Consider the following 16203-nt stretch of genomic DNA (forward strand, 5'->3'; position numbering starts at 1 on the left):
CTTTACAATGAGATACAACACATACTGAAGACTGTGGTCTTTGTTCTTCATCAGTAAGTATTTTAAATCCCCTTCACTTTCAGCTACATATGTGTCATCTTCATATTGCAGGTTGTACTGAGTCTTCTTTCAATCCTTGTGCCACGTTCTTCTTCATGTATTAATTCAGCTTCTTAGATTATTTCCTCAGCATATCGATTGAACAAACATGTTGCAAATGTATACACCTGGCACACTCCTTTCCTGCCTTTAAATAATTCAGTATCCCCTTTTTATGTTCAAATAACTGCCTCATGCTTTATGTGCAAGTTCCTCATGAGCAAAAATAAGTACTCTCAAATACTCTTTCTTCTCTGTATTGTCCATATCTTGTCATAATCTACACAGTTAAAAGGTTTTGCATAGTAAATAAAGCTTATGTAAACATATTTCTGGTATTCTCTGCTTTCAACCATGATTCATTTAACATCAGCAATGATATCCTTAGTTACACATTCTCTTCTGAATCCAGCTTGAATTTCTGGCATTTCTCTTTCAGAGTTTAATTGCAGTCATTTTTTAATCATCTCCCAAAAAATTTTACTTTATGTGATATTAATTATATTGTTTGATGATTTTTATCCACCACATTCTTCAGTATTGTAACTCTAGGCTTTTTTTTTTCTTCTTAATTTCTTACAGCCTGAGAAATATCAAGTGTATGCTTCCCTTTCAGGATTCTAAATTCAGCTTTTTGAACATGTCATTATAACACTTTGTCTTCTTATACTGCTCTTTGAAATTAGTTCAGCTTTTTTGTTTCACCAATTCTTTCCATTGTTTAGCTACTCTGTTCAAGAGTTAATTTCAGAGACTCTTCTGACACTCATTTGCATTTTTGCTTTCTTTCCAGTCTTTTTATTGTCCCTTTTCTTTTTGTCCTCATGTATGATGCCATTACACAACTCATCTGGTCATCTGTCATTAGCATTTAGTAAAATCTGTATTTGAGACAGTCCCTAAATTCACATGAGATATACTCAGAATCATACGTTGGCTCTCTTGAACATGTTTTCCATTGGAGAATGATGAGACTCTCTGCTCCCTTAAAGGATGGCAGTCTTGAAAATCCTAAGATGCAGTTCTATTCTTTCTTACAGGGTTGTTATGCTTCAGAATAGATTTGATGTCAGTGGGTTTGGTTATCTTAATTTTTTTCAGCTATAAATTGAAATTACAAAGTTAGTGCTGCACTCATCCCCTGACTTTTTCTGATGAATGATATCAAGTTTTACCTTCATATCTTTCCATAGCATACACACACAAATACTTCTTTTATTTTGCAGAATATTTTAAAGAGTAATATTTTTTAATAAGAAGTAAATTTAGTCTGGGTTACACCTTAACATAAAGGAAACAAAAATTAACTCTACTGTACCAATAAGCAACAACTTGATAAACAGACAAAATATTGAAGGTGTCAAGTATTTCCTTTTGGGCATCATCAATTCATGCTCAAATTAAAAAGAAATGATGTGTCTTTGAGAACTAAGGTACACCTGAACAAATTCATGGTGTTATGAATTAGTTCATATGCATGAAAACTGATGAATGAATGAGGAGGACCAAAGAAGAATTAATACCTCTAAGTTATGATGATAACAAAGAATATTAAATATACTGTAGACTGTCAGGAAAACATACAAACCTTGAAAGCAATACAGCCAGAATGCTACTTAGAAGAAAGGATATTGAGAGTGTGTCTCATGTATTTTGGACATTATATATCAGGAGTATTCAGTCTCTGGAGAAGGACATCATGTATAGTAAAGAAGAAGCTCACCAAAAAGGAGGAAAACCCTCAACAAAATAAATGAACACAATGGTTACAACAGTAGACTCACACATAACAATGATTGTAAGGGTGGTGCAGAACCTGGTAGCGTTTCCTTTTGTTGTATGTAGGATCACAATGAGTCAGAACTTACTTGATGGCACCTAACAATAACAAACATTAAAGTTTAGAAGTTATTATATTTTTAAAACAGAAATCTGAGATATTCCCTAAATACCTCATTTTCTGATATCAGATAACACAGTGATTCCTCTTTCTATCGTTTGCAAATATATGGAAGAGTATATCTTTAACACTGGACTTTGTTATGATTCTATTCTAAGTATGGGCAATAATAATATTAGAAGTGGTGGTGGTGGTTATGTGCTATAGAGTCAGTTCCGACTAATAGCCACCCTGTACAGGTTTTCCGAGGCTGTAAGTCTTTACGGGAGGAGAAAGCCTCATCTTTCTCCCGCGGAACAGCTAGTAGTTTCGAATTGCTGACCTTAGGTTCACAGCCCGATTTGTAACCACTACACTAGAAATTTTTATACCTTAGGTTTTCATTGCTTAATTGTTATAGTTAAATAGCTACCTTATTATAATGACGTTATCCTGTTCAAGCCTATTATGACTCAGTAAAAGGATATTTAAAATAATTATCTTGAACCAAGTGCTGTATTCAGTAAGGAATGGAGGTGGTTATGTGCCGTGGAGTCGGTTCCCACTCATAGTGACCCTGTACAGGGCTTCCGAGGCTGTAAATCTTTACGGGAACAGAAAGCCTTGTCTTTCCCGCGAACATCCGGTAGTTTTGAACTGCTGACCTTAAGGTTCGCAGCCTGCTTGGTAAGAAGTAGAATATTAGTAACATACATAATGATAACCTTTTATATGATAGATTGTGAGTTGGAACCCACTTAAGGGCATCTAATAATAAGGACAATAATTCATCAGAAAATGTTCATAATAAGAAATATTTGTGTTAAATCACCCTATTTACATTTTGAAGTATTGAAGCACAGTGCTTATATTATTTTTTTCACTTTGTTTTACCTTTCCATTTACTAGAAAAATTTGAGAAATAATTTTGTTATTTTGCTAAGTTATTGTTCAATATGTACCATGTTTCTCTTTCTTTTTAGCGTGTAGTGACCTGGAGTTCAGGGAAGTGGCAAACAGATTGCGGGACTGGTTCAAGGCCCTTCATGAAAGTGGAAGCCAGAACAAGAAGACAAAAGCATTACTGAGACCCGAGAGAAGCAGTAAGGTTTTTCTATTTTGTACATTTTATTTTTATCTTCTGTATGAGATTGTATTTCCAATGAATCACTCAATTCTAAACATATAACCTAAGTTTAATCTTTACTTATATTCTAAACAAAAATTATGACATGGTTATTACTTCCAAGGACACTCAGAATCATTTAAAAGGAAAAAAAAAAAAAGCATTGCGGGCAACTCTCTGTAATAAAAGGGAATGGTTCCTCATAGACAGCATTTGACTTCTAGTGGCATTGAAATTTTGTTAATATTCTTCAGTCTTTTAATGATATAGCATAGAACAATATAATAAATAAATATATGAATTTTGAAGGACATACATGTTTAGAAAACACTATTAGTTCAAAATTTTACTAATTTCGCAATGCTTTAAAGATATGTTTTATTTAAAACCAACAAAAATACCCAAACCAACTGCCATTTAATCAACTTCAACTCTCAAGACCTTGTATAGGGTTTTGGAGAATTTCATCTTTCTAGGCACAGAAAGCATCACCTTACTCCATGTAGTTGTTGTTGTTGTTAAGTACAAGCAAGTCAGTTATAACTCATAGTGACCTTGTATAAATTTTCCAAGGAGTAACAGGTGAGTTTGAACCACCGACCTTGCTGTTAGCAGTCTAGCTATCATTCAGTGCCACCAGAGCTCTTGCTGACTTCTTTAGCCAAATCATAACTGCATGGAATGGATGAACAGGCAAAAAAAGAAAAGAAAAGAAAAGAAAAAGACATACTAGAAACTAAATGAACGAAAGACAGACAAAAAAATCAAGTCATGTGATTCTTCTGTAATTATTTTGGCTTTTTTATAATTAACCAAGCTAGGCATTAGGCAAGTTGGCTGCAAAATACCTTTTGCACACTTAAAAAGCTAAGATGTCACTTTGAGGTCTAAGGTGTGTGGCTCACCATAGTATTTCCAATACCACCTCATAATTATGTACAAGTTGGGCAATGAATAAGGAAAACCATAGAAGAATCAATTCATTTGAATTGTGGTGTTGGAAAAGAATTTTGAAATTACCATTGACTGCTAGAAGAACAAACAAACCTGGCTTGGAATAAATACAGCCAGAATGTGCCTTAGAAGTGAAGATGGCAAGATTTCATCTCTCATACTTTGGACATGTTATCAGGAGAGACAAATCCCTGGAGAAGGACATTATCCTTGGTAAAGAGGAGGTCCAGCAAAAAAGAGGAACTCTCCCAACTAGATGGATTGGCACAATGACAGCAACAAAAGGCTCAAACTTAACAATAATTGTGAGGATGATACAAGATTGGACAGTGATTTTTTTCAATTGTGTGAAGTGTTATTATGAGTTGGAAACAACTTGAGGGCACCTATCAATAACAACAGCAACAATACTTCACAAAACATTCTTTCTAGTTCCATAGAAATAGTAATACAAAATAAAATAGGGCACTTGTTGTACATGGTTTATCAATTTAATAATTTTTCATGTTTTTAATTTGTAGAAAGATATGTATATATGCATATAAAAAAGGATGCTCAAACATGGGTTACATTTTAGGAAGCTTTAGAAGATTGAAAGCAATTAATTGCTCTAAAATTCAAGAAGAAGAGTTGAGGAAGCAATTTTTGAGCAGCATCTATTAGGAGACAAAGTTTGTTGCTGTAAATCGACTTTCTTTTCTCCTCTTGACATGACCCATCCACTCTTACTAAACTCCTTAGAGTACTTTAAAATGAAATCACATAGTCAAATGGCATAGTCTCCATAATCTCTGTTTCATAAAATGACTCCCTTGTTTTCTTCTTATCAAAGGATTTTCTATAGTTACAAATATTTTCTGTTAGGAATTTTAGTTATGTTTTTAAATAATGTAAAGAGAAATGAAGCTATCACTTTCAGATATAATTATGTTTGATTACTGCATATTTGTTGTTTCTTAATAATTCTCTTAAGGAGTGATAATAGTTTCCTTAATATGTGGAAGTGTTTCTCACTGTTGTTTTCAAAATTCTTGACATGAATTTTGGTCAGTTTTCCAGGAAAAAAATACTTTCTTATTAAATAGAAACAAAAAGTAAGTATAATGGCCATAGAAATCATGTAGCAAATACATCTAGGGTATGAATAAGATTTCTACTAGACGAGAATATTTTGATTTTTATTGTGCTGACAGTTTTTTGTTTGTTTGTTTGTGTGTTTTCATTTGTATTCTCCCCCATTACTCCCAATGGAGCACTTTTATTGCTTGCTTTCACATTTCTTGATTGAGCACAACTCTGAGTCAGACTAATGACTCCTTTTAGGTTTGGGATGAGTAACAAGAAAGCTTGTAGAACATTCAGCACACTTCCTGCTTAATTGTGAACATTCATAATACATTATTTCTCTTTTCAACTTGTTTTTTTCTTTCTGCAATATTTGCCATAAGAGTCTCAAGAGAGTGGATCTTAATTACAGTAAAAGCCATGAGTATTGAGTATCTTTGAAGGTTAAATTAAAAAATGGATCATATTGTTCTTTATAGCGCATGGATGATTTAGCGGCCTATTAGGAGTAAATGTACAAAAGCAAGCTGTCCATTGAAACATATATGACAAAAACAGAGTAGAAATGATTGGATCAGCACACCCATTGAATCTATCCATTTTCTATTATATTTAATTTATAAACCAATCTTCCAATATTATATTCTTAATCTCCATTCTCTTCTTGGTTTCTTCTATCTAACATACTGCATACTCAACTTACTTATTTGGTTTATTTTCTTTCTCTCCCCACTAGACTCACTAAAAACTCAATGAAGGCAGAGATCATTATTTATCACTGTATCCCAAGAGCTTAAAGTAGAATTTTTATACATGATATTCACTAAATTAAAAAAGTGGACTAAATTAATTAAATAAAGAAGGAATATGTTAATAACTAAAATAGTCCATTGTATAGACTAATTTATTGTTATTCCTATAGGAATTATAGTTTCCTGTTCCCATATTTTCTCTGTGAAAAACTGCTGCAGTCAATTTTGTATGATTTTATTACTATGATAAATATTCCAAGCAATTTAATTTGTCAAATGCACATAAATTATACATTATGAAGGTTCATAGATGCTACTAGACTGCTCAGCAAAAATGTAAGGCATCAAATTTCCAGCAGCAAGGCATCAGAGCTAAATTTTATCTACCTCAGTTTCAATGAAATGTATTATTATTTTACTTGCAGTTTCTATTTTCTATTCTGTGCATGATATTATATATCATGGTTATTTTTATATACACTCATTTTATTACTGGTGAATTTGAACATATATCAATATAGGAAAAAAAAATATATAAAAACAAATTAATAAAATCACCATAAATGTGTCTGTTTAATTCTATGAAAGGCATATTGTTTGATTTCATTCTGATTTTGTTAAGTCAGGTTGACATCTTCAATAATTTTTGCTTTATATGTTATTTGTTGTTTTGTGCTCTAGAGTTGGTTCTGACTCATAACAACCTTGTATACAATTTCCAAGGATCATCTGGTGGTCTTGAACTGACAACCTTGTGTTTAGCAGTCAAATGTTTTTCCTACAGCACCACACTGAGACCCCACTTTGTATCTTATTGTTATTGTTGTTGCCATTGAGTCAGTACTGACTCAGATTCACCTTATGCACAACAGAATGAAACACTGCCTAATCCTGAGCCAGTCTCATTACTACGCTTGAGCTCATTGTTGCTGCCACTGTGCCAATCCATCTTATTGAGGGTTTTCCTCTTTATCTCTTACCTTCCACTTTATCAAGTATGATGTCTTTCTCCTGGAACTGGTCCCACCAGATAATATTTCTGAAGTTTGAGAGATGAAATCTGGCCATCCTGGCTTCTAAGGAACATTCTGACTATTTCTTCCAACATAGATATGTTTGTTTGGGGGCAAGCCAATAAGCCATTAAAGATTTTCCCCAAAAACAAAAACCAAAAGCAACAAGTCCAAAAGTTTTTTTAATCAATGCCAAACTTTTACATGAGGTTATTGAAAATAACAATGGCATGGGTCCGTGCACCTAGACCTCAAACTGACACCTTTATGTACTTGTTGTTGTTGTTAAGTGCCATCAAGTTGGTACCGACCCATAGAAACCTTATGCACAGCAGAATAAAACACTGCCGGATCCTGGGCCAATCTCACTGCTATGGCCACGCTTGAGTCCATCGATGCTGCCACTTGGCCAATCCATCTCGTTGGGGTTCTTCCTCTTTTTCTTTGACCCTCCACCTTACCAAACATTATATCCTTCTCCAGTGACTGGTCCCTCCTGACAATTTGTCTGAAGTATGAGAGATAAAGTTTGGCCATCTTGGCCTCCAAGGAGCATTCTGGTTGCACTTCTTCCAAAATGGCTCTATTGGTTCTTTTGGCAGCCCATGGCACTTTTAATATTCTCCTCCAACACCATAACTCAAAAGCATCAATTCTTTATGTCCTAGAGGCTCAATTTTTAGAATATACAGGCTTATGCTCTTAGCATATTATCAAACTATGAATGTTGTTGTTATTAAGTGTTGTTGAGTTGGTTCCGACTCATAGTGACCCTATGTAGGATTTCCAAAGAGTGACTGGTGAGCTCGAACAACCGACCTTGCAGTTCAAACAGACTTTGCAGTCCAGAGCATTAACCCATATTGCCACACCAGGATTCCTAAATAATGCATATTATTAGTTTATTAAGGATATCAGGTAGTACAGTATCTAAAAGCTCAGCTGAAAACTTAGTGGTTCAAACCCTCCAGGAAGTGTGCATGGAAAAAAAAAATTGTGGACTTGTGCTTCCATAACTATTACAGCTTTGAAACACTTACTACTCTGTTTTATAGGGTTTCTATGAATCAGAATTGATTCCACAGAGAAGTGTTTGGTGTTTGTTATGCTTCTAATGATAATTTATCTCATACATTCAATTTTATTATATTTACCTAATATTCCTATTCCTATTTTATTTTCAATTTTTCTTTTTCACTTCAACTTTAATGTCTGTCTTTTAAATATCCATAGTTAAATTTGGATTTTAATTTTAAAAACAAGATATGAAGCAGTTCTCCTATGTGGATACACTTTTCCACTAACCAAGTTATTTTTACCCACAGAACACTCACCTTCAATGTGATAAAATGAAATCTTTAAGATGATATTTTTAGTTAATCAATCACTACATTTTTACCTTTTATTCCACTCTACCTAAAAGATGTTAAATTTTTTTATTGTTGTTGTTCTCTCTCTACTGTTCCTCTCTAAATGTTTTAGTTGAACTAATTTAGTAACTGTGTTGTTATTTTTAGGTACCATTGAGTCAGTTGAAACTCACAGAGCTGTTTTACACAACATAATGAAACACTGACCAGTCCTTCACCATCCTCCCACTTGTTGCTGTATTTGAGCCCATTGTTGCTGCCACTATTTCTACTTATCTTGGGGGTATTCCTCTTTATCAATGACTCTGAACTTTTCAAAGCATGATATCCTTCTTCAGTAATTGGTACCTCCTGATAATACATCCAAAGTCTGAGAGATGAAATTTTGCCATCCTTGCTTATAAGGAACATTCTGGTTGTACTTTGTCCAAGACAGATTTGTTTCTTCTGGCAGTCCATGATACTTTCAATATTCTTTTCCAAACCATCATTCACATTTATCTATTCTTTCATGGTCTTTTTAAAATTAATTTCCAACTTTCATGAGTATATAAGCCCAATGAAAAGACATGCATATGAGTCCATGGCTTGAATTAGGTGCACCTTAGCCTTCATACTGATATCTTTGCTCTTAAACACATTAAAGAGGTCTTTTGCAGTAGATTTGCTTAATGCAATATGTTGTTTGATTTTGTTGAGTGCATTGATTGTGGGGTCAAAACAAATTGAAGTATTTTGACACCTTCATTGTTTTCACTTTTTATCAGGATATTATTTATTGGTTTAGTTGTGAGGATTTTTGTTTTCTTTACATTGAGGTGCAATTCATAATAAAGTTTATAGTCTTTGAACTTTATCAGTAAATATTTCAAGTTATCTTCACCTTTAGCAAGCAAGATTATGTCATCTGCATTTTTAGGTTGCTAGTGACTCTGCCTCCAATCCTGATTACCTGTTCTTCTTGAATCCAGCTTCTTAGATTATTTGCTCAGTATATAGATTAAATAAATAGAGCGAAATCATTTAAAAATAATTTAGTACCCCCTTGTTCTATTTGACAGACTGTTTCTTGTTCTTTGTACAGGTTCCTAATGAACTAAAGTATTCTCAAACATCTACTCTTCATTCACAATGTGATTCTTATCTTGTCCTGATCCACAAAGTCAAAAGCCTTTGCATAGTCAATACAATGCAAGTAAGCATCTTTCTGATATTCTCTGCTTTCAGAAGATACAATTGACATCTATAATGATATCCTTCATTCTGCCTCCTCTTTTGAATAGGAATTGCTTCTTCTGAATACCGGTTTTAAAAGTTATCTCTTACTTACATTGCATATCCCCATATAATCTAACCTTATAAATCTAAATTTGACTATGAAAATTATGTCCAAGTAAATCATTGATTTAATATGCAATTTATATATACTTGTTCTCAGGAGTCCTGGTGTGGCACTGTGGGTTAATGCGCTAGACAGCAACATTGGTTTGAACCACAAGGTTGTCAATTCAAGCTCACCAGCCACTCTCTGGAAACCCTATACAGGGTCGCTATGGATTGAAATGACTTCATGAACTTAACAACAACAACAAGATCCTGTTACATCAATTCCAAGTCATAATTATTTGTGGGATATCTATCATCTATCTATCTATCTATCTATCTATCTATCTATCTATCTATCTATCACCCCCTACTCTTCCTCCCTTATGCATTCAACCTGTCTCAATCCAAGTATCTTCGTAAAGAACACTATTGTTCCAAGCTTGTGTATATAACAGTATTCACATCTATCCCCTTTAGACCATGCATACCTGCCTGTTCTTCAATTATATTAATTACTTTTCTGTCACCCTCCCTTTTCTTGCATATTGTCCTCATCTTTCTTGTATATTGCCCTCTCCATCACTTGAGCTAACATGTGTCTATCCTCTAGTCAATGAATTACTTTCCCCTCCCTCCTACCTGTGGTAACCATCAATGAATGTGTCTTTTAGTCTAGAAACCATTTCTTAAGCTTTTACAATTTATTCTTTTGTGACGAACTAATTTCACTAAGCATTATATTCTCCAGGCTCACCCAAGTTATGAGGTGTTTTGCAGATTCATGTTATACATCAATGTTGGATAGTAATTCATTGTGTCTATGCACCAGTTTGTTTATCAATCCTTCCATTGTTGGCACATAGGTTGTCTCCATCTTTTTGCTATTGTGTATAGTGCTGCGATGAACATCCACATCCATATGTTAATTTGTGCTCTGGCTCTTGTGTCTTGTGGATATATAACAAGTAGAAGTGTTTCTGCATCATATGGAATTTCTATTTTGAACTTTCTGAGGAATCGCCATATCTTTCTCCAGAGTGGCTGAATCATTGTACAATCCTACCAGCAATGTAGGAGGTCCGGAGTCTCTCCACACCATCACCAGCATTTATTATTTTCTGTTTTTTGAACTTCATTATTAATGTTGGTGTGAGATGATATCTCATTGCTATTTGATTTGTATATTTTTAGTGGCTAATGATCCTAAACAGTTCTTCATATATTTGTTGGCTGTCTGTATATCTTCCTAGGTGAAAAGTCAGTTCATGTCCTGTGCTTATTTTTACATTGAGTTGCTTGTCTTTTTCGTGTAGAGGTGTTGTAATTTTCTATAAATTTTAGATATTAGTCCCTTGTCTGATATATTGGTGCGAAAAACTTTTTTCCCAATCTGTGGACTTCCTTTATACTCTTTTGGTGAAATATTTTGATGCACTTAAGTTTCTAATTTTAGGAGGCTCTATTCATCTATTTAATGTGTTTTGACCCTTTGCCAAAGACCAATTGACTCTGTGTGGATGGATTTACTTCTGGTTTCTCAATCTGTTTAATTGAGCTGTGTATCTACCATTGCTCCAGTACTAGACTGTTTTGACCACTGTGACTATGTAGTAATTTCTGAGATCAAGGAGTGATATGCCTCCAACTTTTTTCTTCTTAAGCAGTGCTTTGTTTTTCTGAGGGTGCTTTCCTTTCCATATAAAGCTTGTGATCATTTTTTCCATCTCTTTAAATTCTTTTGTTCAATTCTGAATTGGAATTGGATTATATCTACAGATTGTGTTGGACAGTATTTACATTTTCAAAGTGTTACGTCTCCCCATCCATAAGCATGGCATATTCTTTTAAATCTCTTTTGTTTTCTTGTAGTAGTGCTTTGTAGTTTTCTTTGCATAGGTCTTTTGTTTCTCTAGTTAAATTTATTCCTATGTATTTTATCTTTTGGGTGGTTATTGCAAATGCTATTGCTCTCCTAGTTTCCCATTCACAGCTGTCTTTATTAGTAAAGGAATCCAACCGATTTTTGTATATTGATCTTATAGCCTACGACTTTGCTGAATCTTTCAATAAGTTTGAATAATTTTCAAGTTTGGGGAATTTTCTATGTATAAGATCATATCATCTATAAATAGAGAGAGTTTTACTTATTTGATAATCTGGAGGACTTTACTTTCCCTATAGAGCCTTAGATCTCTGACTAAGACTGCCAACACACTATTGAATAGGAGCGGTGATGAAGGATATTCGTGTCTAGTTCATGTTTGCAAACTAAATGCTTTCAGTTTCTCCGCATTGAGGATAATTCTGGCTTTTGGATTTGTATACGTGCTCTTAATTGTGTTGAGGAATATCCCTTCAATTCTATCTTTATTAAGTATTTTATAAAGAATTAATGTTGGATTGTATCAAATTCGTCTCTCCACCAATAGATATGATCATGTGGTTCTTTTCTTGTTTTTATTGCTATGATGAATTATGTTGATTACATTATAACATTGAACCATCCTTGCATTCCTGGTACTTATGGGAGAGTTTGAGTAAATTTGGTTTCAGCTCTTCTCTGAATGTTTTGTAAAATTCACAAGTAATGCCATTTGGGCTTGGGCTATTTTATTGTTGGCTATCTTTTTAATGACCTTATCGATTTCTTTTGTTGTTAGAGGTGTGTTCAAGTTTTTTTACTTCACTCTGTGTTAGTTTAGGTACTTAGTGTTTTTCTAAATATTTATCCATTTCTTCTAGATTTTCACATTTGTTGGAGTACAACTCTTCATAGAATGTTTTATTATCCTTTTTATTTTCATTGGTTCTGTTGTTATGTCACCTATATTGTTTTTTATGCGTGTTAGTGTGGTTTCTCCCTCTTTTCTTTTGGACTTCACCCAAGAGGAGTGGCAGCAGAGGAACTTGTACTGGGAAGTGATGCTGGAGAATTACAGAAACCTAGTCACTGTGGCGCTGTGGGTTAATGCGTCAGACTGTAAAGCCATGTAAACTGCAAGGTCGGCAGTTCAAACTCACCAGCTGCTCCTCAGAAGCCCTATCTAGGGTCGCTATGGGTTGGAACTGACTCGGTGGCACTTGACAACAAAAAGAACTCACTGTGGGCTGTCAAGTCATCAAACCAGATGTGATTTTCAAGTTGGAGCAAGAAGAGGATCCATAGTGGGTAAAGGGAGCAATTTTTGGAATGCACTGTTCAGAAATGTAGGGAGCTGGTGAGCAGATCAATACACAGCTGGAAACACTTATAAGGAAAATGGCATCCATATTCAAGAAAACTTGGATTAATAAAAAAGTTAGTGAATGAAAAAAAGTGTAAAAAATAATTCCTCCAAGATTAGACATTGCTACTTCAAGACAAAGCTTCAATGAATAAGACTTACTTGATAAGGATTTGGAACATAATTTATATTTATTTAGTTTTGAGAAATTCTGTGTGAGAGAACAAACTTACGAATATAATAAGTATGACAAACCATTTTATCATTTCATGTCTCATGTTATAATTCCTTATAAGTGTAGTAAGTGTGGAAATAATTCAGTCATAAATTTGACCTCATCAGACATGAAAGAATTCATGCTGGAGAGAAGCCCTTTCAATATAAGGAATGTGAAAAAACTTTCAACAGGAAAGAAAATCTTATTACACATAAAAAAAAAAAAAATTCATACTGGGAAAAAGCTTTATAAGTGTAAAGAATGTGGAAAGGCTTTTCATTCAAATTAGATAAAGAATTCACACTGGAGAAAAACCTTATGCATGTAAGGATTGTTGGAAAGTCTTTAGTCAGAAATCTAATCTGATTGAATTCAAGAGAATCCATACTGAAGAAAAGCCTTATAAATGTAAGGAATGTGGGAAATCCTTCAGCTAGAAGCAAAACTTTATTGAACGTGAGGAAATTAACACTGGGAAGAAACCTTATGCATGTAGTGAATGTGGTAGAGCTTTTTCTTGAATGTCATCTGTTACTCGGCACATGAGAAATCACACAGGGGAAAAATCCTATATATGTAATGAATGTGAAAAATCTTTCTCTCAATACTCAGTATTTATTATACATATAAGAAGTCATACAGGTGATAAGCCCTATATATGTAGTGAATGTGGAAAAGCATTCTCTCAAAGTTCATCCATTACTATATATATACAAAATCATACAGCTGAGAAACCGTATTAATGTAATGAATGTGGAAAAGCCTTTAGTTGGAAATAAAATCTCATCACACATCAGAAAATTCACACTGGAGAAAAACCTTAAGAATGTAGTGAATGTGAGAAAATATTTATTCAGATGCCAAACCTCATTAGACACCAGAGAATTCATACTGGTGAAAATCCCTATACATGTACCCTATACATGTGGGAAAACTTTTAGTCAGAAATCAAATCTTACTGAACATGAGAAAATTTATACTGGGACAAAATCATATAATTGTAATCGATGTGGGAAAGCAGAGAAATACTATGTAACTAAATGGAAAAACCCGATACCATAAAATGCCAATTTTCACAAAATTAATCTATAGGCTTAATTCAGTTCCAAACAAATTCTTACATGGCTATTTTAAGATCTTTATTAAACGATCCTAAGACCACATGAAATAGAAATGTATAGCTTGCTAAAACTAATTTGAAAAAGTAAAGAAAGGAAACATATTACATACTACTGCACATACTATACAAGTTATAATCATTAAAAAGTATTTGATATTAGTACATTAATAGCTAGACAGGTTTCATAAAATAGACTCTGTACAACAATCCTCAGAATATATGTGAGTGTCATATTAAACAAGTCATCCTGAGTAAGTAGAGAAATGATTGCTATTGGATTATTTGAATCTCCATATTGGGGAAAGTAAAGATGTATCCAGCCTTACAGCATATAAAAATAATTCCAAAGGATTTAAACACTGGACTGTGAAAATCCAAACTCTGAAGCTACTTAGAAAAAACACAGGATACTATGTATAACACCAAGGCAGGTAAGCATGTTTTTAAAATAAGAAGATCCTGCAATTCCACTTTTTTCTGCATATACATCCTAAAGAAACTCACACAAGTGTGTGTGTGTGTGTGTGCATGCATATATGTGTACGCCTTACAGAAAATAACCTAAACATGCATCAGTAGAGTAATAGATGAGTAGAATATAATATACTCAAGTGAATGGATTCTATACAGCAATTAAAAGCGATTTATTTGTAGCACATATTTGTACCATAGTAACAATGATGACATCTGAAACAATATCAAATGGAAAAAAAAAAAAAAAAAAACAAGATATAAATTATGTTGTTTAATGGCATTTTTGTAAATTGAAGTTTACAAATAAAATGCTATGTTTTTTATCATTGATACATGTCTGTCTGTAAAATTCTAAAATGAACTACAAGAGTGTATACTAAATTATTGATGGTGGTTGTATCCAGCAGAGTGGGATTAGGGTTTCTGATAGAAGGGGACTTTTAGTTTTATTTGTAATTTTTTTATATCTTTAAATAATACAGACAACATGCAAAATAAATCTTAAAAGTGATGATGTGTGGTGGCAAAAGAAAAAGCAAACAAAAAACCCACAATCTGGACTTACTGCTCAGAAAAAGCTTGGAGGAACCTGAGGCTATGAACTTCAACCACCCTTCACATCTTGCGAGGAACTCATTCTCATGGTCCAACTGTCAGCCAAGCAATAAGTAGACAGGTATACAGTGGGAACAAAAACACTAGTAAGGCATATTCACTATGAAGGATGGAACGGTCCCTTCATTTAAATCAGATGGACAACCTGTACCACAAGGAGAAAATGACATAACTGTTGTTCCATGGAGGGGATCACAATCATTGAAATGAAACAAAGTATATTATTGTTGAATGTAAATCTGATGATCTTGTATTTAAACTTTCACTCAATTCACAATAAAAAGCGAAGGAAAAAAAAAAAAAAGAATGGAACTAACATTAGAAGATAAAAAAGAAACAAAATCACGTGAGATATTCAATTAGACAAATCTGCTGCACAAGATGTCCTTAAAGAATTGAAGAGAAGAGATGACAGTTTGTGGACTAAGTGAGTCTCACCCATGCCATAGTATTTTCAATAGCCTCATATACACATTTAAGTTGAAAAATGGATAAAGAAGATTTGATAGAGTTGAGTTATAGTATATGAGAAAAATATTGAAAGTACTAAAGACTGCTCAAATAACAAATAAATCTGTGTTGGAAAAAAGTACCTCAAGTGCTCCTTAGAAGCTATGATGGTGAGTCTTCTCTCTTAGACTTCAGATATATTATCAAGAGGGACATCATATTTGGCAAAGTGTAAGCTCAGGAAAAAAGAGCAAGACCTCCAATGATATAGATTGGTACAGTGACAGCAGCAATGGGCTCAAGCATAAAAACAAAAGTGAGGACTAGGCTGTGTTTCATTCTGTTGTGTACAGGGTCACTGAGTTGGAAACAAGTTAGCAACACCTAACAAACACAACAACAATCTCAAAATGCAATTATGTCTGTGGTAAATTGTTATCCATACACCTACAAAAAAGACTAGAGTCCTGGTGTGGCCATGCAGGATAATGTGTTGGACTGCAAGGTCAGTTTGAACCA

At 33.7% G+C, this 16203-nt stretch overlaps 1 protein-coding gene across 1 annotated transcript in view; it reads left to right on the forward strand.

The window, feature by feature from the left end:
* The window catches only part of LOC102813160 (testican-3-like), a 766084-nt gene that overhangs the window by 679924 nt on the left and 69957 nt on the right, over positions 1-16203 (forward strand). The window contains exon 3 of the mRNA XM_006864537.1: positions 2962-3081. Within this exon, the coding sequence (XP_006864599.1) occupies positions 2962-3081 (120 nt within the window). The remainder of the gene's footprint in view (positions 1-2961; positions 3082-16203) is intronic.

This window comes from Chrysochloris asiatica, unplaced genomic scaffold, assembly GCF_000296735.1.
Source record: "Chrysochloris asiatica unplaced genomic scaffold, ChrAsi1.0 scaffold00066, whole genome shotgun sequence".
In the NCBI taxonomy this organism is placed as follows: domain Eukaryota; kingdom Metazoa; phylum Chordata; class Mammalia; order Afrosoricida; family Chrysochloridae; genus Chrysochloris; species Chrysochloris asiatica.